The sequence below is a fragment of the Salvelinus alpinus genome, chromosome 31 (genome assembly GCF_045679555.1).
Source record: "Salvelinus alpinus chromosome 31, SLU_Salpinus.1, whole genome shotgun sequence".
Lineage (NCBI taxonomy): Eukaryota > Metazoa > Chordata > Actinopteri > Salmoniformes > Salmonidae > Salvelinus > Salvelinus alpinus.
Genome location: NC_092116.1, coordinates 3,151,399 through 3,175,348, shown reverse-complemented (window position 1 = coordinate 3,175,348; position 23,950 = coordinate 3,151,399). Strand labels below are relative to the sequence as shown.

At 38.8% G+C, this 23,950-nt stretch overlaps 1 protein-coding gene across 5 annotated transcripts in view; it reads left to right on the top strand.

Moving 5' to 3' along the window:
- Positions 1–23,950, top strand: part of LOC139561001 (protocadherin-7-like) — a 211,893-nt gene that overhangs the window by 90,340 nt on the left and 97,603 nt on the right. For 3 of the 5 annotated variants that reach the window (XM_071377794.1, XM_071377793.1, XM_071377796.1), the window contains one exon: positions 20,363–20,585. The exons of 1 other annotated variant lie outside the window; for it this stretch is intronic. In XM_071377794.1, coding sequence (XP_071233895.1) covers positions 20,363–20,585 — 223 coding nt within the window. The remainder of the gene's footprint in view (positions 1–20,362; positions 20,586–23,950) is intronic. One more of the 5 variants, XM_071377795.1, reaches the window with a different exon arrangement.

The window sequence follows — 23,950 nt, the reverse complement described above, 5'->3', positions numbered from 1 at the left end:
TTAGTAATATTCTCTCAGCTCTCTCAGTTTAGTAATACTCTCTCAGTTTAGTAATATTCTCTCAGTTTAGTAATACTCTCTCAGTTTAGTAATATTCTCTCAGTTTAGTAATATTCTCTCAGCTCTCTCAGTTTAGTAATATTCTCTCAGTTTAGTAATATTCTCTCAGTTTAGTAATACTCTCTCAGGTTAGTAATACTCTCTCAGTTGAGTAATATTCTCTCAGTTTAGTGATACTCTCTCAGTTGAGTTATACTCTCTCAGTTTAGTAATACTCTCTCAGTTGAGTAATACTCTCTCAGTTGAGTAATACTCTCTCTGTTTTGTAATACTCTCACAGTTGAGTAATATTCTCTCAGTTTAGTAATATTCTCTCAGTTTAGTAATATTCTCTCAGTTTAGTAATATTCTCTCAGTTTAGTAATACTCTCTCGGGTAAGTAATATTCTCTCAGTTTAGTAATATTCTCTCAGTTTAGTAATACTCTCTCAGTTTAGTAATATTCTCTCAGTTTAGTAATATTCTCTCAGTTTAGTAATACTCTCTCGGGTAAGTAATATTCTCTCAGTTTATTAACACTCTCTCAGTTTAGTAATACTCTCTCAGTCTTGTAATACTCTCTCAGCTCTCTCAGTTTAGTAATACTCTCTCAGTTTAGTAACACTCTCTCAGTTTAGTAAAACTGTCTCAGTTTAGTAATACTCTCTCAGTTTAGTAATACTCTCTCAGTTTAATAATATTCTCTCAGTTTAGTAATATTCTCTCAGCTCTCTCAGTTTAGTAATACTCTCTCAGTTTAGTAATATTCTCTCAGTTTAGTAATACTCTCTCAGTTTAGTAATATTCTCTCAGTTTAGTAATATTCTCTCAGCTCTCTCAGTTTAGTAATATTCTCTCAGTTTAGTAATATTCTCTCAGTTTAGTAATACTCTCTCAGTTTAGTAATACTCTCTCAGTTTAGTAATATTCTCTCAGCTCTCTCAGTTTAGTACTATTCTCTCAGTTTAGTAATATTCTCTCAGTTTAGTAATACTCTCTCAGTTGAGTAATACTCTCTCAGTTTTGTAATACTCTCACAGTTGAGTAATAATCTCTCAGTTTAGTAACACTCTCTCAGTTTAGTAATACTCTCTCAGTTTAGTAATACTCTCTCAGTTTAGTAATATTCTCTCAGTTTAGTAATATTCTCTCAGTTTAGTAATACTCTCTCAGTCTTGTAATACTCTCTCAGCTCTCTCAGTTTAGTAATACTCTCTCAGTTTAGTAACACTCTCTCAGTTTAGTAAAACTGTCTCAGTTTAGTAATACTCTCTCAGTTTAGTAATACTCTCTCAGTTTAATAATATTCTCTCAGTTTAGTAATATTCTCTCAGCTCTCTCAGTTTAGTAATACTCTCTCAGTTTAGTAATACTCTCTCAGTTTAGTAATACTCTCTCAGTTTAGTAATATTCTCTCAGTTTAGTAATATTCTCTCAGATCTCTCAGTTTAGTAATACTCTCTCAGTTTAGTAATATTCTCTCTCAGTTTAGTAATACTCTCTCAGTTTAGTAATATTCTCTCAGTTTAGTAATACTCTCTCGGGTTAGTAATAATCTCTCAGTTTAGTAATATTCTCTCAGTTTAGTAATACTCTCTCAGTTTAGTAATATTCTCTCAGTTTAGTAATATTCTCTCAGTTTAGTAATACTCTCTCGGGTAAGTAATATTCTCTCAGTTTATTAAAACTCTCTCAGTTTAGTAATACTCTCTCAGTCTTGTAATACTCTCTCAGCTCTCTCAGTTTAGTAATACTCTCTCAGTTTAGTAACACTCTCTCAGTTTAGTAAAACTGTCTCAGTTTAGTAATACTCTCTCAGTTTAGTAATACTCTCTCAGTTTAATAATATTCTCTCAGTTTAGTAATATTCTCTCAGCTCTCTCAGTTTAGTAATACTCTCTCAGTTTAGTAATATTCTCTCAGTTTAGTAATACTCTCTCAGTTTAGTAATATTCTCTCAGTTTAGTAATATTCTCTCAGCTCTCTCAGTTTAGTAATATTCTCTCAGTTTAGTAATATTCTCTCAGTTTAGTAATAATCTCTCTCAGTTTAGTAATATTCTCTCAGTTTAGTAATATTCTCTCAGTTTAGTAATACTCTCTCGGGTAAGTAATATTCTCTCAGTTCAGTAATATTCTCTCAGTTTAGTAATATTCTCTCAGTTTAGTAATATTCTCTCAGTTTAGTAATATTCTCTCAGTTTAGTAATACTCTCTCGGGTAAGTAATATTCTCTCAGTTTATTAAAACTCTCTCAGTTTAGTAATACTCTCTCAGTCTTGTAATACTCTCTCAGCTCTCTCAGTTTAGTAATACTCTCTCAGTTTAGTAACACTCTCTCAGTTTAGTAATACTCTCTCAGTCTTGTAATACTCGCTCAGCTCTCTCAGTTTAGTAATACTCTCTCAGTTTAGTAACACTCTCTCAGTTTAGTAAAACTGTCTCAGTTTAATACTCTCTCAGTTTAGTAATACTCTCTCAGTTTAATAATATTCTCTCAGTTTAGTAATATTCTCTCAGCTCTCTCAGTTTAGTAATACTCTCTCAGTTTAGTAATATTCTCTCAGTTTAGTAATACTCTCTCAGTTTAGTAATATTCTCTCAGTTTAGTAATATTCTCTCAGCTCTCTCAGTTTAGTAATATTCTCTCAGTTTAGTAATATTCTCTCAGTTTAGTAATACTCTCTCAGGTTAGTAATATTCTCTCAGTTTAGTAATACTCTCTCAGTTTAGTAATATTCTCTCAGTTTAGTAATATTCTCTCAGCTCTCTCAGTTTAGTAATATTCTCTCAGTTGAGTAATATTCTCTCAGTTTAGTGATACTCTCTCAGTTGAGTTATACTCTCTCAGTTTAGTAATACTCTCTCAGTTGAGTAATACTCTCTCAGTTGAGTAATACTCTCTCTGTTTTGTAATACTCTCACAGTTGAGTAATAATCTCTCAGTTTAGTAACACTCTCTCAGTTTAGTAATACTCTCTCAGTTTAGTAATACTCTCTCAGTTTAGTAATATTCTCTCAGTTTAGTAATATTCTCTCAGATCTATCAGTTTAGTAATACTCTCTCAGTTTAGTAATAATCTCTCTCAGTTTAGTAATATTCTCTCAGTTTAGTAATATTCTCTCAGTTTAGTAATACTCTCTCGGGTAAGTAATATTCTCTCAGTTTATTAAAACTCTCTCAGTTTAGTAATATTCTCTCAGTCTTGTAATACTCTCTCAGCTCTCTCAGTTTAGTAATACTCTCTCAGTTTAGTAATACTCTCTCAGTTTAGTAATACTCTCTCAGTTGAGTAATACTCTCTCAGTTTGGTAATACTCTCTCGGTTTAGTAATACTCTCTCAGTTGAGTAATATTCTCTCTCTCAGTTTAGTAACACTCTCTCAGTTTAGTAATACTCTCTCAGTTTAGTAATACTCTCTCAGTTTAGTAATATTCTCTCAGTTTAGTAATATTCTCTCAGATCTATCAGTTTAGTAATACTCTCTCAGTTTAGTAATAATCTCTCTCAGTTTAGTAATATTCTCTCAGTTTAGTAATATTCTCTCAGTTTAGTAATACTCTCTCGGGTAAGTAATATTCTCTCAGTTTAGTAATATTCTCTCAGTTTAGTAATATTCTCTCAGTTTAGTAATATTCTCTCAGTTTAGTAATATTCTCTCAGTTTAGTAATACTCTCTCGGGTAAGTAATATTCTCTCAGTTTATTAAAACTCTCTCAGTTTAGTAATACTCTCTCAGTCTTGTAATACTCTCTCAGCTCTCTCAGTTTAGTAATACTCTCTCAGTTTAGTAACACTCTCTCAGTTTAGTAAAACTGTCTCAGTTTAGTAATACTCTCTCAGTTTAGTAATACTCTCTCAGTTTAATAATATTCTCTCAGTTTAGTAATATTCTCTCAGCTCTCTCAGTTTAGTAATACTCTCTCAGTTTAGTAATATTCTCTCAGTTTAGTAATACTCTCTCAGTTTAGTAATATTCTCTCAGTTTAGTAATATTCTCTCAGCTCTCTCAGTTTAGTAATATTCTCTCAGTTTAGTAATATTCTCTCAGTTTAGTAATACTCTCTCAGGTTAGTAATACTCTCTCAGTTGAGTAATATTCTCTCAGTTTAGTGATACTCTCTCAGTTGAGTTATACTCTCTCAGTTTAGTAATACTCTCTCAGTTGAGTAATACTCTCTCAGTTGAGTAATACTCTCTCCGTTTTGTAATACTCTCACAGTTGAGTAATAATCTCTCAGTTTAGTAACACTCTCTCAGTTTAGTATTACTCTCTCAGTTTAGTAATACTCTCTCAGTTTAGTAATATTCTCTCAGTTTAGTAATATTCTCTCAGATCTATCAGTTTAGTAATACTCTCTCAGTTTAGTAATAATCTCTCTCAGTTTAGTAATATTCTCTCAGTTTAGTAATATTCTCTCAGTTTAGTAATACTCTCTCGGGTAAGTAATATTCTCTCAGTTTATTAAAACTCTCTCAGTTTAGTAATACTCTCTCAGTCTTGTAATACTCTCTCAGCTCTCTCAGTTTAGTAATACTCTCTCAGTTTAGTAACACTCTCTCAGTTTAGTAAAACTGTCTCAGTTTAGTAATACTCTCTCAGTTTAGTAATACTCTCTCAGTTTAATAATATTCTCTCAGTTTAGTAATACTCTCTCAGTTTAGTAATATTCTCTCAGTTTAGTAATATTCTCTCAGCTCTCTCAGTTTAGTAATATTCTCTCAGTTTAGTAATATTCTCTCAGTTTAGTAATAATCACTCTCAGTTTAGTAATATTCTCTCAGTTTAGTAATATTCTCTCAGTTTAGTAATACTCTCTCGGGTAAGTAATATTCTCTCAGTTTAGTAATATTCTCTCAGTTTAGTAATATTCTCTCAGTTTAGTAATATTCTCTCAGTTTAGTAATATTCTCTCAGTTTAGTAATACTCTCTCGGGTAAGTAATATTCTCTCAGTTTATTAAAACTCTCTCAGTTTAGTAATACTCTCTCAGTCTTGTAATACTCTCTCAGCTCTCTCAGTTTAGTAAAACTCTCTCAGTTTAGTAACACTCTCTCAGTTTAGTAATACTCTCTCAGTCTTGTAATACTCTCTCAGCTCTCTCAGTTTAGTAATACTCTCTCAGTTTAGTAACACTCTCTCAGTTTAGTAAAACTGTCTCAGTTTAGTAATACTCTCTCAGTTTAGTAATACTCTCTCAGTTTAATAATATTCTCTCAGTTTAGTAATATTCTCTCAGCTCTCTCAGTTTAGTAATACTCTCTCAGTTTAGTAATATTCTCTCAGTTTAGTAATACTCTCTCAGTTTAGTAATATTCTCTCAGTTTAGTAATATTCTCTCAGCTCTCTCAGTTTAGTAATATTCTCTCAGTTTAGTAATATTCTCTCAGTTTAGTAATACTCTCTCAGGTTAGTAATACTCTCTCAGTTGAGTAATATTCTCTCAGTTTAGTGATACTCTCTCAGTTGAGTTATACTCTCTCAGTTTAGTAATACTCTCTCAGTTGAGTAATACTCTCTCAGTTGAGTAATACTCTCTCAGTTTTGTAATACTCTCACAGTTGAGTAATAATCTCTCAGTTTAGTAACACTCTCTCAGTTTAGTAATACTCTCTCAGTTTAGTAATACTCTCTCAGTTTAGTAATATTCTCTCAGTTTAGTAATATTCTCTCAGATCTATCAGTTTAGTAATACTCTCTCAGTTTAGTAATAATCTCTCTCAGTTTAGTAATATTCTCTCAGTTTAGTAATATTCTCTCAGTTTAGTAATACTCTCTCGGGTAAGTAATATTCTCTCAGTTTATTAAAACTCTCTCAGTTTAGTAATACTCTCTCAGTCTTGTAATACTCTCTCAGCTCTCTCAGTTTAGTAATACTCTCTCAGTTTAGTAACACTCTCTCAGTTTAGTAAAACTGTCTCAGTTTAGTAATACTCTCTCAGTTTAGTAATACTCTCTCAGTTTAATAATATTCTCTCAGTTTAGTAATATTCTCTCAGCTCTCTCAGTTTAGTAATACTCTCTCAGTTTAGTAATATTCTCTCAGTTTAGTAATACTCTCTCAGTGTAGTAATATTCTCTCAGTTTAGTAATATTCTCTCAGTCTCTCAGTTTAGTAATATCCTCTCAGTTTAGTAATATTCTCTCAGTTTAGTAATACTCTCTCAGGTTAGTAATACTCTCTCAGTTGAGTAATATTCTCTCAGTTTAGTAATACTCTCTCAGTTGAGTTATACTCTCTCAGTTTAGTAATACTCTCTCAGTTGAGTAATACTCTCTCAGTTGAGTAATACTCTCTCCGTTTTGTAATACTCTCACAGTTGAGTAATAATCTCTCAGATCTATCAGTTTAGTAATACTCTCTCAGTTTAGTAATATTCTCTCAGTTTAGTAATACTCTCTCAGTTTAGTAATACTCTCTCAGTTTAGTAATATTCTCTCAGTTTAGTAATATTCTCTCAGATCTATCAGTTTAGTAATACTCTCTCAGTTTAGTAATAATCTCTCTCAGTTTAGTAATATTCTCTCAGTTTAGTAATATTCTCTCAGTTTAGTAATACTCTCTCGGGTAAGTAATATTCTCTCAGTTTATTAAAACTCTCTCAGTTTAGTAATACTCTCTCAGTCTTGTAATACTCTCTCAGCTCTCTCAGTTTAGTAATACTCTCTCAGTTTAGTAACACTCTCTCAGTTTAGTAAAACTGTCTCAGTTTAGTAATACTCTCTCAGTTTAGTAATACTCTCTCAGTTTAATAATATTCTCTCAGTTTAGTAATATTCTCTCAGCTCTCTCAGTTTAGTAATACTCTCTCAGTTTAGTAATATTCTCTCAGTTTAGTAATACTCTCTCAGTGTAGTAATATTCTCTCAGTTTAGTAATACTCTCTCAGTTTAGTAATATCCTCTCAGTTTAGTAATATTCTCTCAGTTTAGTAATACTCTCTCAGGTTAGTAATACTCTCTCAGTTGAGTAATATTCTCTCAGTTTAGTGATACTCTCTCAGTTGAGTTATACTCTCTCAGTTGAGTAATACTCTCTCAGTTGAGTAATACTCTCTCAGTTGAGTAATACTCTCTCCGTTTTGTAATACTCTCACAGTTGAGTAATAATCTCTCAGTTTAGTAACACTCTCTCAGTTTAGTAATACTCTCTCAGTTTAGTAATACTCTCTCAGTTTAGTAATATTCTCTCAGTTTAGTAATATTCTCTCAGATCTATCAGTTTAGTAATACTGTCTCAGTTTAGTAATAATCTCTCAGTTTAGTAATATTCTCTCAGTTTAGTAATATTCTCTCAGTTTAGTAATATTCTCTCAGTTTAGTAATAATCTCTCAGTTTAGTAATATTCTCTCAGTTTAGTAATACTCTCTCAGTTTAGTAATATTCTCTCAGTTTAGTAGTATTCTCTCAGCTCTCTCAGTTGAGTAATATTCTCTCAGTTTAGCAATACTCTCTCGGGTTAGTAATACTCTCTCAGTTGAGTAATATTCTCTCAGTTTAGTAACACTCTCTCAGTTTAGTAATACTCTCTCAGATTAGTAATACTCTCTCAGTTTAGTAATATTCTCTCAGTTTAGTAATATTATCTCAGCTCTATCAGTTTAGTAATACTCTCTCAGTTTAGTAATATTCTCTCAGTTTAGTAGTACTCTCTCAGTTTAGTAATACTCTCTCCGTCTTGTAATACTCTCTCAGTTTAGTAATATTCTCTCAGTTTAGTAATATTCTCTCAGCTCTCTCAGTTTAGTAATATTCTCTCAGTTTAGTAATATTCTCTCAGTTTAGTAATATTCTCTCAGATCTATCAGTTTAGTAATACTCTCTCAGTTTAGTAATATTCTCTCAGTTTAGTAATACTCTCTCAGTTTAGTAATATTCTCTCAGTTTAGTAATATTCTCTCAGTTTAGTAATATTCTCTCAGCTCTCTCAGTTTAGTAATATTCTCTCAGTTTAGAAAAACTCTCTCAGTTTAGTAATACTCGCTCAGTCTTGTAATACTCTCTCAGCTCTCCCAGTTTAGTAATACTCTCTCAGTTTAGTAATACTCTCTCGGTCTAGTAACACTCTCTCAGTTTAGTAACACTCTCTCAGTTTAGTAATACTCTCTCAGTTAAGTAATACTCTCTCGGTGTAGTAATACTCTCTCAGTTTAGTAATACTCTCTCCGTTGAGTAATACTCTCTGAGTCTAGTAACACTCTATCAGTTTAGTAATACTCTCTCAGTTTAGTAATATTCTCTCAGTTTAGTAATACTCTCTCAGTTTAGTAATATTCTCTCAGCTCTCTCAGTTTAGTAATATTCTCTCAGCTCTCTCAGTTTAGTAATATTCTCTCAGTTTAGTAATACTCTCTCGGGTTAGTAATACTCTCTCAGTTTAGTAAAACTCTCTCAGTTTAGTAATACTCTCTCAGTCTTGTAATACTATCTCAGCTCTCTCAGTTTAGTAATACTCTCTCAGTTTAGTAATACTCTCTCGGTCTAGTAACACTCTCTCAGTTTAGTAACACTCTCTCAGTTTAGTAATACTCTCTCAGTTGAGTAATACTCTCTCAGTTTAGTAATACTCTCTCTGTTTAGTAATACTCTCTCCGTTGAGTAATACTCTCTTAGTCTTGTAACACTCTCTCAGTTTAGTAAAACTGTCTCAGTTTAGTAATACTCTCTCAGTTTAGTAATACTCTCTCAGTTTAGTAATATTCTCTCAGCTCTCTCAGTTTAGTAATACTCTCTCAGTTTAGTAATATTCTCTCAGTTTAGTAATACTCTCTCAGTTTAGTAATACTCTCTCATTTGAGTAATATTCTCTCAGTTTAGTAATATTCTCTCAGCTCTCTCAGTTTAGTAACACTCTCTCAGTTTAGTAACACTCTCTCAGTTTAGTAATACTCTCTCAGTTAAGTAATACTCTCTCAGTTTAGTAATACTCTCTCAGTTTAGTAATACTCTCTCCGTTGAGTAATACTCTCTGAGTCTAGTAACACTCTCTCAGTTTAGTAAAACTGTCTCAGTTTAGTAATAGTCTCTAAGTTTTGTAATACTCTCTCAGTTTAGTAATACTCTTTCAGTTTAGTAATACTCTCTCAGTTGAGTAATAATCTCTCCGTTGAGTAATATTATCTCAGTTTAGTAACACTCTCTCAGTTTAGTAATACTCTCTCAGTTTAGTAATACTCTCTCAGTTTAGTAATACTCTCTCAGTTGAGTCATATTCTCTCAGTTTAGTAACACTCTCTCAGTTTAGTAATACTCTCTCAGTTTAGTAATACTCTCTCAGTTTAGTAATACTCTCTCAGTTGAGTAATATTCTCTCAGTTGAGTAATACTCTCTCAGTTTAGTAATACTCTCTCAGTTGAGTAACATTCTCTCAGTTTAGTAATATTCTCTCAGCTCTCTCAGTTGAGTAATACTCTCTCAGTTAAGTAATATTCTCTCAGTTTAGTAATATTCTCTCAGTTTAGTAATATTCTCTCAGATCTATCAGTTTAGTAATACTCTCTCATCAGACTAAACATTACTCACTCAGTTCCAGGTTGGATGGTGTTTTCAGGTTTCTGTTGGTTGTTTACCAGAGCATTTGCTGTATGACTTGGAAATAAGAATCTTTGGTAGTAGGAATCCTCCCAGGGAATTTTGTCCAAAATCAGGCTGTAGGTTTGGAGTGAAGGTTACGTTGTGGAGGGTAGAATCTTGTGTATATCCTTGCCAAAAGATCCAAGTTATTCTAACTCTAAATCTCTCTCTCTCGCTCTCTCTCTCAATCCCTTTCTCTCTGCCTTCTCTTAACTAGATTAGAATACACACAGCTATTCTGGGATCAGTGAAAGGGGAACACAGAGGACTGTGTACTGGTCTCAGCGAAGTTTAACATAGACAGCAAAGTCAGAAGGGGCAATATTTTGTCTACCTGTCTTGTGACTCAGAATCCAATAGTCCATGTGTTTGGTTGTTTGGCGTTTACAATTGAGCAGCCATATTTACTGCTATGAATGGTCATCTTGACTCTTCGCCATACTTTCTGCTGACGCCCAGTCCCGTATCACAATGCACTAATGTTACCACGAGGATGAGGCCTGTCACACACTAGTAGTGTGTCAATTGTCAGCTGCAGTGTTTGGTAACCGTGATGGTGTTCCTACTGTACACACACACACACACACACACACACACACACACACACACACACACACACACACACACACACACATTGGTTTTCCCTAACCTTAAACCTCACCCTTAACCCTAACCTTAACCCCAAACCCCTAAACCTAACCGTAACTCCTAAACCCAACCACTAACCCTAACCATTATGGTAACCCTAAACCTTGTGGGGACCTGTAAAATGTCCCCATTTGTTGGAATGTTCCTTGTTTTACTATCTTTCTGAGAACTTCTGGTCCCCACAAGGATAGTAAAACCAAACACACACACAACACCTAAGCAGGACACTGAGACTGACGTGTCGTACATGTGACATGACAGAGGCACGCATGCATGCTCCGTAGTACACAAATGTGGATAGACAGGCACAAAAAAACACATGTGGACTCACTCATATATATGGGGTTGCACACATACGTTTCAAGTAACGGGTCACTCAACAGTATACAAACAATAACTAATGTCAAATGTTTGTAATATGAGCGTTGGGATTGGTAGCCAGACTATGTAAATTGAACGATGGTTGTGTCAGGGTTGAGGTGATTGTGTGTCTTGTCCGTGGGAGTACTTGTCTAAGCTTAGGTTCACATTGAATACAATTCAGAGACACACAAGAGCACCATATCCATTCATATTAGATAACTCTAATAGCCATCATTGATTGTCAAGACATGGATAGTGTTTGAGTTTGAATGAAAATATCCTGGTCCCCCTTGGTGTGACCAACAGACCTCCTTCATGCATTTTGAAAACCATACTTAACCCTCTAAATCCTAATGTGTCCTTGTACCTCCCTATATCACCCATATATCATCAATCATCTCACTCAATGTTTCATTTTCAATGTATGACTAATACGTACAGAGCGATATAGAAGAATCCCCATAAATACTGTATGTATTTGTTAGCGATACTAGCTATCTTAATCCATTGCCACTCAAAAGTGAAACGTCCCTCCTCCCTCTGAAGACAGTTCTACTTTCCCATTCAGCTCAGGTCAGAGGTTGGATCATCTTTTGAAGGCGGAAAAGGTGTCCCCTCAGAATAGTATCTCTGTTACAGCAGTGGCCTAATCCCCCAATTGAAGAGCAATTATAAGTTTAGCAACAGACTTTGAGAAAGTAACCATGTGTGATCTTTCCTTTTTTTCTCACTTTAATTCTGTGACTCCCTGGTGTCTGTCTGTCTGTCTGTCTGTCTGTCTGTCTGTCTGTCTGTCTGTCTGTCTGTCTGTCTGTCTGTCTGTCTGTCTGTCTGTCTGTCTGTCTGTCTGTCTGTCTGTCTGTCTGTCTGTCTGTCTGTCTGTCTGTCTGTCTGTCTGTCTGTCTGTCTGTCTGTCTGTCTGTCTGTCTGGCTGGCTGGCTGGCTGGCTGGCTGGCTGGCTGGCTGGCTGGCTGGCTGGCTGGCTGTCTGTCTGTCTGTCTGTCTGTGGCTCTCCTCCAAAGACAGGAGGCCTTAAACACACTGCAACCAAACAACAAGAGAACAGGGGGAATAAAAAAAGGAATAAATAGAGTTTGGAGATGGGACCAGCTCTCTTTCTCTCTCTCTCTTGCTAACTCTTTTGCTTTATCTTTGGCTGTCTGTGCCTCCCTCTCTCTTCCTCCTTCTCTCCCTCCCTAACGTGTCTCCCAGGGCACAAGGCTGATTGACTGAGGATTTTTCAGCAAAGCAAACACCCATGGTGGAACACTGTTGGTTGGCGACAACTTTGTGACATAGACCCCCTGTCCCCCCTCTCCCCTCTCCTACCGGATTACCCAGACCTTCATGTTGGGGCTATGCCACTGTCTGTTTGAATTCTCTAAGCCTCCATTGCTAACCCAGGGATGTTATATTTAATTATATATTTACCCAGCTAAACAAGGTGATAAATGGTCCATAAAGACCCCAAAGGGAACCACACTAGTAGAAATAATAAAATAGTTCAAGGGCATGCGATCGATCACATGCTATTAGATCATGAAACAACCACATGATAAAAACGGAATGGGTTAGTCGAAGAGAAAAAATAACTAGCATCATTAAGTTGAGTCTTTTGATTTAGAGACAGACTGTCCTTTGAAAGTCATAACCTCTGCGAGTATCGCAAAGTTCATTCTAAAGTTTGGTTTTGTAAACGTTGGAACACCTGTGGCCTTTCAAAGAGCAAAGCAGAGCCACCTGCCAAGTCTGAGAGTGAAAGGCTAGCTTTCAACTGCGTTACCTAACATGGGCCACAGTGCGAGATCACAGAGACACTGGACACTGGACAGGTGAGAGAATCTATGACTGAAAAGACTTATGCATCAATGTTTCTGAAAGCCTCTCTGTCTCTGAGCACTTTTTCGATCCACTGAAGTGAAACAGAAAACACTTTTATGTATTTCTTTTGACTCGGATGCCAAAGTCTGTAACAATACACCGGTCTGTATTTTTAATATATATAAGCGCCTCTTTTGTCTTGTCTTGCCTTTTATCTTTCTCTTTTTTTGCGTGTTGTTTGAAAATGTTTTCATGGCTTTTTCTTTTTCTTTTGGTTGGAACGAAGCAGACCTGGGGTGGATGGAATGTGTGTGGAAGAGGAGGGTTGGAAAAAGAGAAGAAAAAAGGGGGGGAGATAAAGAGGAGAAACGAAGTTTGACGGGGTCAACACTATCATTCGTTGGCAACAAGATACTCGAGACTCCCTAGGCGGCTAGGATAACGAGACAGCACCTCATACCCTCCTAACCACACCCCAACCTGCCCTAACCTCAGAGTTCCTTTACTCCCTTGCTTCCATCCCAACGAGCCAACGCTGGCCTCTACCCTTCTACCCTCCTCTCCTCAGGGCTCCTTCAAAGCAGGTGAAGAGTAAACCGTGTTGAGGTATCTGTATCCATCCCTCTAGGATCGCTGAGGCTTGAGATGAGTTAAACTCAGACTGTTTCCCGGGTTAGCCAGGAAGCTAGTAATTAAGTTATGTTACAGAATAGCACCCAAACAGAACCGGACCCCTGCTCATCAAGTCACAAGTTATCTACACTCAGGCATGCACACGTAGTGCATCGGATTCATGTAACAAAAGTAGAAAATGTGATGATTGTGACTTTGTATTTCTTTACTTTGTCTAGATATGATTTTTAACTCAAACAAGCTCATTCACCAACATTAGCCGTTTTGCTACTACAATGTTGCCGCACTTCCTGTGTAAGTCTCAGGTGGCTGGGTATGGGGGGTCACTTGCAGGTTACCCATGACAAATTAAACATGGCGACTTAATTACCGACTGTCACTTCTGGTAATCATGACCACACTAATGTGTCACTCACTCCTCTTCTCTCTATCCCTCTTTTTCTCTCACTCACCCTCCATGTATCTCTTTTTTCTCTCTAAACAAATCCCCGCATCACTTTTTCTCTATACTTCTTCCTCCATATCCTTCTCTCTCTTCTTCAACCACCCCCTCTGTAATGCATCTGTGTGTAGCTGGTGAGATGAGTCAGGCGCAGGACAGCAGAATTGAGTAATGAAAGCAATTTTACTCAATAATATAACAATACACGTCGTAAAAATACAAGGCCACAAATACGGACCGCAATACAAATATACAATTACTCACAAAACAAACATGGGGGAACAGAGGGTTAAATAATGAACATATAATTGGGGAATTGAAACCAGGTGTGTAAGATAAAGACAAAACAAATGGAAAATGGGGCCCCATAGTTTATCTTTACTCCCCACAGAGTCAGGCCTAGGCTCTATTACCAGCCACGGTTCACGGCTAGCGGGTCACCGCCATTTGCCATTGGCGCATTATGATGAAGTTACATACAGCATGTTTTCAACCCTTCCTCTATCCATCTGTCCACCCCCCCCCCCCCCTTTGTTGGTCCACGAGCCCCAGAGAAGCCTAATTGGGAATTCAGTCATGTGGAGCTAGAAGTTGGTTCATGACAAAGTGAGGGATGACAGCGGGATGACAGCGGGTATATAAGACATAGAATTGTAATGTAGTGTTAACATGGAAGGAGGGAGAAGGAAACATTGTGTATTTCATACGTGTATCACATGTGCCTTATCAACTTGAACAAGCATGGTGTGTGGGAATCAGAAAGATTTGGAGGTTTATCATAGCAGTATAACAACAGATGTTCAAGGTAACACACAGATAAACAGACAGACAGACACACACACACACACACACACACACACACACACACACACACACACACACACACACACACACACACACACACACACACACACACACACACACACACACACACACACACACACACACACACACATACGCGTTAAGTAACATTCCTAAATAACGATTCGTTCCTATTGATTGGTGTTGGTGGTACCACTAAGAATACATAGAAAACATAGATCAAAATCAGGGACAAATCAACCATTCCCGACAACCATTCAGCTCTTTCAGTTAGGGACTTAAAATCTGTGAAGGTCACACATTATTGACGTGAACTGCACAACAAAACATCTTTATTTTTGGCTCCAGTAAAGCATGTACCAGTTGGCTGATATGTGTTTTGACTTTAGTGTTAGGAACTAGTTTGGGAGCCTGAGCCGGGCCACCACAGCCCCCACAGTCTGACCACAGTATCTCCCTGTGGCTCAATCGTTTTGTTTAGTGTGTTCATTCGGCTTGAATGACTGAGGCATTCAATCACCCGTGGCTGTCATGACCGGCTTTCAATCACTCGTACAGGCAGAGAGGCGGTCAGAGACCCCGTAGTGATAGCCAGGGCCTGCGTCTGGAAGAGATAAAAAGGCTAACGCTAACTAGAAATGAAAGCCTTGCATTCGAAGCTCAAGCAAGCCTTACACAGCATGGGGTGCAGTATGCATGTGTCCATTCATCCATCCATATCAGTGTGTGTGTGTGTGTGTGTGTGTGTGTGTGTGTGTGTGTGTGTGTGTGTGTGTGTGTGTGTGTGTGTGTGTGTGTGTGTGTGTGTGTGTGTGTGTGTGTGTGTGTGTGTGTGTGTGTGTGTGTTTGTGGGAATACGATGTGTGGCCTAGTCATCACTAAGCTAGGGGGGACGTGAACGTGGGGGAGCTGGCGTGGTGATAGAGGGGTCAGGGTAGAGTGAGAGGGAATAGGGTGTCATTCCACCGCTCTAGGTCAGGGTTAATGACAACCAGCGTTCATTCAAATTGGCCAACCGGCAGCGAGAGGTCTTGACCTCATGCCACATGACCCGAGGAGGGAAGCCGTTTCCTCCGTCTCACCCACTGTCTGTTTCTCTAACGCCGCGGCGGTGTGATATATCTCTCGCCATCACACAAACAGGACCCTGAAGTCAGAACGGCGGGAAGAAAGAAGGGATGGAGGGAAGGAGGGTGGAGAGCCCCAGGGGAATTCCGCTTTATTTTCCCCTGGCTCTCTGCACTTATGACACTGCTAGACAGATCCCTTTACGCCCTGGACCCTGGGAGGGAGCGAGGAAGCGAGGAAGATTGGTTCTGGCACTCAGAAACCAAACATGATTTCACATGGCGTGCCGGGACAAGTCGTTTTTCTTTTTCTTCATCTCAGGCGCTGCTGCCGCACAGTAGGAAGAAAAGTGTTTTGGAAATTCTATTTATTCGTTTAGAGGAGATAGAATGAATGGAAACGTTGGGTTCTTTTAAAATCTCATCAAACCCTCTGGCTGTTGCAGTGTGTGTGTGTGTGTGTGTTTATGTGTGTGTTTGTTTGTTTGTGTGCGTGTGCGTGTGCGTGTGCATGCGCGTGCGTGTGCGTGTGCGTGCATGTGCGTGTGCGCGTGTGTGTGTGTGTGTGTGTGTGTGTGTGTGTGTGTGTGTGTGTGTGTGTGTGTGTGTGTGTGTGTGTGTGTGTGTGTGTGTGTGTGTGTGTGTGTGCATGCGTGCGTGTGCGCGCACCCTATTTTGTTCCGAAAATGTTTTTACATTTTTATTATTTAAGTTCAAATGAAACGATGGTGTCACCAGGACTCAATTTTCCTCTGCTTTCTTTGCCCAAATCACCTCTTATTTAGCAACAATCTCTTCATTTAATTCCTCAGAAAAATACATTTCCATAGAGTATAGCACTCCGGTCATCTAATCCATCGATAAAGTTTCCTTCGTTCGTTTGCAGTTTAAACCACCACCACATTCAAACATTGGAACTTTAGATTGCTGACATGCACGACCCAACATTGTTCCTTTGGGAACGAAGCGAGGAGAGCCGGACTAGGTTTTGATATCTAAACATAATTTAGAGCATTATTGCTGTGAAAGAAATAGGACCCCATTCTGGGCCTTTAATTATGTAACAAATGTTTGACTATTCAAGTGAAATTCCTATGAATATTAATTTCAATTCATTTGTTGAGTGTTGATTGTAATTACATGGAAACATGATTTACTGCCAAGATTGCTGCTGCATTAGCCAGGGAGAGAAAAAACTGGGTAAATAAATAAATGAACATTTTAACATGCAGAGAGAGGGAGCACAAAATCCCATAATGGATTACGGGATTTTTTCAGTATATATAAAAAAAAATGTCTCAAGTCTCCTTGGCTGAGATTCAGAGGCGCTTGAAACAATAATTGTCTCTCGATTACATAATAACAAAGGGGATGTCATTTATGTGGTGACCACCACTTGTACATAACGAGGAGTGTGTGCGCGTTTAACACATTTCGATGGAGTTGCCGGAATGATCTTTGTCCGCAACGGTGACCAATTCCAGGGTTAGGTACCACAGTGTACATTAATGTTGCAATTGATAATAATGATCTGTGAAAACTGATGTCAGTCTGTCAAGACAGAGGAAAAATTTAAAGAGCAGTGATAGATAAATTGAGGCCTGCCCTGTTTAATATTCTTATGATGCCGTGAGAAACAAGGGAGGACGGGGGGAGAGGAGGGAGGAGAGGAGGGGAAGAGGACCAAGGGGTGATAGGGGAGATGCCAAGCTAGAGTGGATCTGTGACTGTGTATCGTATTAATGAATCACATTAGCCATTTGTTATGCCATTCATTTTGATAATGACCAAACTAGCTGTTCATTTGTTGCCTACCTCTGTTGTTCTCTCTCTCATGACACACATACACACACTCGCACACACACACATACACACGCGCACACAACCGAGACGAAAGCGATGTGCACCTACTGTGCTGGACAGTGATTTCTAGTACACCCTCTCCTGCTGCCTCATCAGTTGTTCCTGCAGAGCTTTTCTGTGTGGAGAGAAAGGCCTCAGCATTAATGACCTGTCCACTCACTGCTTAGTTCACAGACAGCACTCGATAATGTGTCTGCCGCAACCACCACTGTCTTACTCAGCCTTGTTCTATGTGTTAAATACACATTTGTGTGTATGTCCTTCCTTACATGCCTTTTGTGCTAGTGTTAGCTCACACCTCCCGTAGGGAGGCTGTTCACTCACCTTGTCCTCTTTCAGTATGGGAAGTAGAAGTGAAAGAGGCTACAGCGTCCTTCACTCCTCCTTAGCCATATTTATCACAGAATCAGCTAGCTAGCTGGCCATACTCACTCCCTGTAGGTTTTCAGATGCTCTCAGAGTGAAAGCGTCTCTATGTACTCCATACACAGGTCTTTCATAAGGCGTTTGTGCCTGGTCTTTCTTTATGAAAGGATGTTATTGAATAGGCATACTATGTGTTCCTCTGTGTTAGCCAAACTGACATGTTGTTTGTGTGTGGACAGGCTTTAGGCTTATGACTTCGAGAGTGTCATAGCATTTGGCTACCAGACCCTTTGCAAGCAAACTACTGGAGTTTGCAGCAGTTTGCTTTATACCAAACTGCTCTAGTCAGAGAAATTGACACCGCCACTTGGACTTGCAGTGCACCAACGTCTATCAACTCCCTAAGTTATAGCCCCTTAAGATTCCCCCCTACCCTCTCTCCCCTGTTGTATAGTATACAGTGCCTTCAGAAGGTATTCACACCTCTTGACTTTTTCCACATTTTGTTGTGGTACAGCCTGATTTTAAAGTTGATTAAATTGAGATTTTGCGTCACTGGCCCCATACGCCATAATGTCAAACGTGGACATTTTTACAAATGAATAAAAAATGAAAAGCTGAAATGTCTATAAGAATTCAACCGCTTTGTTATGGCAAGCCTAAATAAGTTCAGAAGTGTTAGCAGTTGATGTTATTCTTTAATAACACAGACCCCAAAGCAAACCAGGGGGAGGAAAACAGGTTTATTCGAAGACGATAAATCATAGATGTAATGCTGAGAGGTAGATGGTAGATGGTCGTTCCTTCCCTGTCCTCAGTGATTCTCTCTCAGTTCTCTCTCCACAGAACAAAGGGACAGCATGTCGTTTTATAACCCAGCCCTATCCTGTGGTTGACCAATTAGAATTCCTTGCAATAAAACTGGGCCAATGGCCAAAGGCCAAATAACAAGTATCCTATTTCATACTCAATACATAGACAGATTCCTCCCATGTCTCTGCATTAATCCCCTATTACAGAAAAAACACTATTTCCATTAATCGTTAGTACTCTATTGACTTTTAGTCCTCTGTCGCAGCATCGTGTATTTATCTTCGAAACATTCTTATAGGAGTAAACGCTTGCTTAACAAGTCACAAAAGTTGTGTGGACTAATAGTATTAAACATGACATCTATTAGTAGATGGGTAAAAAAATAAAAAATAAAACATAGAATATCCCTTTGAGCATGGTGAGGTTATTAATTACACTTTGGCTGTTGGATCAATAAACCCAGTCAATACAAAGATACAGGCATCCTTCCTTACTCAGTTGCCAGAAAAGGAAGGAAACTGCTCAGGGATTTCACCATGAGAACAATGGTGATTTTAAAACAGTTATAGAGTTTAATGGCTGTGATAGCAGAAAACTGAGGATGTAGTTACTTAAAAGTGATAACGCCAGAGAAGCCGGTGTTTGGAGGATATATTAGCACGGGTGCTGTTATGACCGAGAAAAAGTTGAGGGCCGGCAAACCGTGCCAATATATCCTCCAAACATCGGCTTCGAGGGCATTATCACTTTTATAACGGGTTACCAACATATTCAAATAATGATTGACACATTTTCATTAACAATGTTATTTTGATGAATTTATTCATACCATTTCATCCTTCCACAAGATATAGTCCCGATACAAATCTAGGGTTGCGACCCAAGCCAGCTGGTCGTTCATTCAATATAGGTTCGGTTGCCAGAGACTCGATCCAGTCGTTCAGTCTTTTTGTTCTGTATCTATGGACGCGACCCAGTCTTTCGTTCTAAATGTTCCAAAGCCATACTGGCTGGCAACATTCTTATCCCATTCTTAACATTCTTATTGTTTCCTTTGAACTTGGCATACAAATAAAGGCATTTTAATTAAGTATATGAAGCGTGGTGCTCTTTTCTTTTTGATGACCAATTTACCCCTTTTACCAAAGCGCACCTTCTGTCTACCAAAATCTACTAACAGCACCTTCCCTTCCTTTTTAACTCTCCATATTTTCAAGCATAGTGGTGACTGCGTCATGTTATGAGTATGCTTGTAATTGTTAAGGACTGGGGAGTTTTCAGGATTAAAAAGAAACAGAATGGAGGAGAATAACCTGGTTCCGTCTGCTTTCCACCAGACACTGGGAGAAAAATGTACCTTTCAGCAGGACAATAACCTAAGACACAAGGCCAAATATGCACTGGAGTTACTTATCAAGACGACATGTAATGTTCCTGAGTGGCCTAGTTACAGTTAAATCGGCTTAAAAATCTATGGCAATACTTGAAAATGGCTGTCAAGCAATGAGCAACAACCAACTTAGAAAATATTGTACCATCCAGGTGTGTAATCACTGCCAAAGGTGACTCAGGGGTGTGAATTCTTATATATATATTATATAGATATTTCTGTATTTCACTTTAAATTTGCAAAAATGGCAAAAAATAAGTTTTTACATGATGGGGTAGTACATTTTATCCATTTGAATTCAGGCTGTAACACAAGAAAATGTGGATTAAGTCAAGGGGTATGAATATTTTCTGAAGGCACATATCCCCTGGGATTACCTCATTTATACTCAAACTGTAACCCCTAAACTCTTTAAACTTAACCCCTGTCCCCTGTCCCACAAATCCCCCTTCCACCGGGCGTTCCTCCCACCTATAGTCCAGCTAGTGACCCCCACGCCGTCTCGTTCTCTCTTGTAGCCGTTCCGCCGAGTGACCTTCTCGGTGGTGAGCCAGCCCCAAGACCCCCACCAGCAGGGATCGCTGCAGAGCTGCTACGACAGCGGGCTGGAGGAGTCGGAGACGCCCAGCAGCAAGGGCTCTTCGGGGGGCCCAAGGCTGGGTGCGCTGCCCCTGCCCGAGGACAGCTACGAGAGGACCACGCCGGATGGCAGTGTCGGTGAGGCAGAGCATATGGAAAATGGTAGGGGCAAACACTAAAGAGCAGATATAAAGTGCAAAACACATTGACACGCATATTCCACATAGAGTATATAGGTGAACACCAAGGTAGATACATGCAGATGTTTTATTTTGTAGGTGTTGCTTGTGTGTAGAGCAAGCAGATGGCTGTGTGCTTTATGGGTGTGTGGTTGATTTTGAAGGTTGATTTTGAAGCAGGAAGGTGAGGTGTGGATCGTTAGGGGGGCGTCGGATGTGTCCTCTGGATATGAATACTGCATATAGTGCAGGCTGAATTTAATCAGAGTTTAATTTGAGACCATGCATGCATTCATCAGGTGAATATAATCTGAAGCATCTCACAGGGAAGTTATTGAATGCGTTTTGCTTTAGCCTTTGATGTGCTCTCCTCGTCTCGTTCTGAAAGACCTCTGCTAATTTGATCAGAGCCGTTTTAGTAGATGTATTAGCCTTATTCATTTTCCCTATTAGATCAAGGCCTTGGAAGTTCCTCTTCCTTTGAGCTACGGTATGTAATTTGGACCGCATCCCTTTTCAATTGCCTGTTGAATTTAATTTGGATTTAAAATATCTACCCGACATGATTGATTTTCTACATGATCTTTATTTGGTTTTTGCTCCGATTAACTTAACTTTGTGAAGGCCAAACTGAAAACACTCACTTCCCATTGTATACATCTGAGGCGTTGAGTTTGATTCTAGAACAAGCTAACTGCAATACAGATTTTCAAGGATACATGTTGGTTCACTGCCCGACGGTGGTTTCTTTGTCTATAATCAGTGGTTTGCAGGTGGAGCTGATTCGCTTGTAACACACTGAAGATTGTAACAGGATGGAGGATACCCTAATTAAGATGGAGAAATGAAAGAAGTTATTGTATTGTACGAACTCGTGCTAGCCTAAGTTCCTCCTCAGACTCTGGTGCTATGGTCATTGAGTAGACACTTTTTTTCCAAAGAGACTTACAGTTTACACATGTACTCAGTGTTATGTAACCTGTGCTGGAATCAAAACCACAACTCTGGTTTTGCAAGACAAGCAGCGGTTATTTTTTATATAGCCGTTGCTGTATCAGTGGTGCTAGCTGATGTATTCTGTGGTATTGGTATAACCAGCAAGGTTTTAGGGGTTAGGGTAATGGACCCACTAATAGTCTGGTTTAGATCTATCAAGCTGTGACCGTCTTAAGACTGTAAGCCTGAGCACGGCGGTTTTACGAGTGGCTGAGGATGAGAATATTCAAATTGTATAAGTCTGCTGTGATTTTCTTGTGCAACGTTTCAAGGCATTGTGCCCCACAGTTTATCTGAAGGCAAGTCAAACCTTGTGATTTATGATTGCAAGGGCATATATGCAGTCCAAATGAAGTCCACCTGGACTTCATTTTGTGAATCACACGTTGACTTGGTTTTCATAATTCATTATCTAACATTTCTATAACGACAATACGAAACAATCATTTGACCAACAGGTTGTGAATCTCTCTGGCTGTGAAATGAACCTGCAGACAGAGATACCAACAGACAGACAGATCCAGACAGGCAGACATACAGATCAAATGTTGAACTCAAGAGTGTCTAAATTATCTTTTTAACTTTGCGATTTGCTGAGAACATTAAAGCTACTTAATGCAGATTAAAAGCGCTTTGGATGTCAGATTGCTCAGGCCTACTCAGTGTGGGCTGGGGTCTGCCCTCGGGGTATTTAAGACCTCGCATTGAGAACAATGGCTGCCCATTACGGACCAAATTATCCTCAATTAAAGGCTGGTTTCAATTTGGTCTGCGCTTAAAGTAATTGCAATGAAGGAATCAATATGAGACAAGCAGATTAGATTCAAACGGGGGATCTGCCTACCAATCAAACCACGGAGGTAAAATACAGAAAGAAAAAAAAACACAGTAAAAAATATTGACATGAAAGTGGAGGCTGCTGCCTTTCTATTGCCCTACCGCTCTTTCTGGGAAATAAAGGTAAAACACGGCAAGGTTGAAGAATAACTTTGTATGGAATAAGAACATTTGCCATGCTGGTTCACACAATCTTAAGGAGGATTAGTTGATTTGTTCTGTGTTTATGTGGTGTGTGTGTGTGTCCTTGTTGCCTTTGTCTTCTTGAGTGTGTGTGTGCCTGTTTCTCAACTACCCTTTTCACCTCTCCACACCACCAACTCTATCTATACCTCTATTATATACACTTTTCTCAATTGCTAGAATTAATTGTTTACTAGTGCGACACATGCCATTTGACAGAAAGCTTACACTTTGGCGCAGCATCTTTGCTGCTTCCACTTAAAATCCTGCAATCTGATTAGTTGAGTTCTGACCTCCCATTCCTACTGACAGAGAAAGCTTTCTGCTTTGGAAGAAGTTGAATGAAGGAAAGAGACTGATCAAATCAAATCAAATTGTATTTGTCACATGCGCCGAAAACAACATGTGTAGACCTTACAGTGAAATGCTTACTTACAAGCCCTTAAGAAACAATGCAGTTTTAAGAAAATACATAAAAAAGTAAGAGATAAGAATAACAAATAATTAAAGAGCAGCAGTAAATAACAATTGCGGGGCAATACCTAAATCTAAATCTATGCTATTCAACCGATCACTGCCCGCACATGCTCGCCCGTCCAGCATCACTACTCTGGACGGCTCTGACTTAGAATACGTGGACAACTACAAATACCTAGGTGTCTGGTTAGACTGTAAACTCTCCTTCCAGACTCATATTAAACATCTCCAATCCAAAATCAAATTTAGAATCGGCTTTCTATTTCGCAACAAAGCCTCCTTCACTCACGCCGCCAAACTTACCCTAGTAAAACTGACTATCCTACCGATCTTCGACTTCGGCGATGTCATCTACAAAATAGCTTCCAATACTCTATTCAGCAAACTGGATGCAGTCTATCACAGTGCCATCCGTTTTGTTACCAAAGCCCCATACACTACCCACCATCGCGACCTGTATGCTCTCGTTGGTTGGCCCTCGCTTCATACTCTTCGCCAAACCCACTGGCTACAGGTTATCTACAAGTCTCTGCTAGGTAAAGCCCCGCCTTATCTCAGCTCACTGGTCACCATAGCAGCACCCACTCGTAGCACGCGCTCCAGCAGGTAAATCTCACTGGTCACCCACAAAGCCAATTCCTCCTTTGGTCGTCTTTCCTTCCAGTTCTCTGCTGCCAATGACTGGAACGAACGGCAAAAATCTCTGAAGCTGTAAACACTTATCTCCCTCACTAGCTTTAAGCACCAGTTGTCAGAGCAGCTCACAGATCACTGCACCTGTACATAGCCCATCTATAATTTAGCCCAAACAACTACCCCTTCTCCTACTTTATTTATTTATTTTGCTCTTTTGCA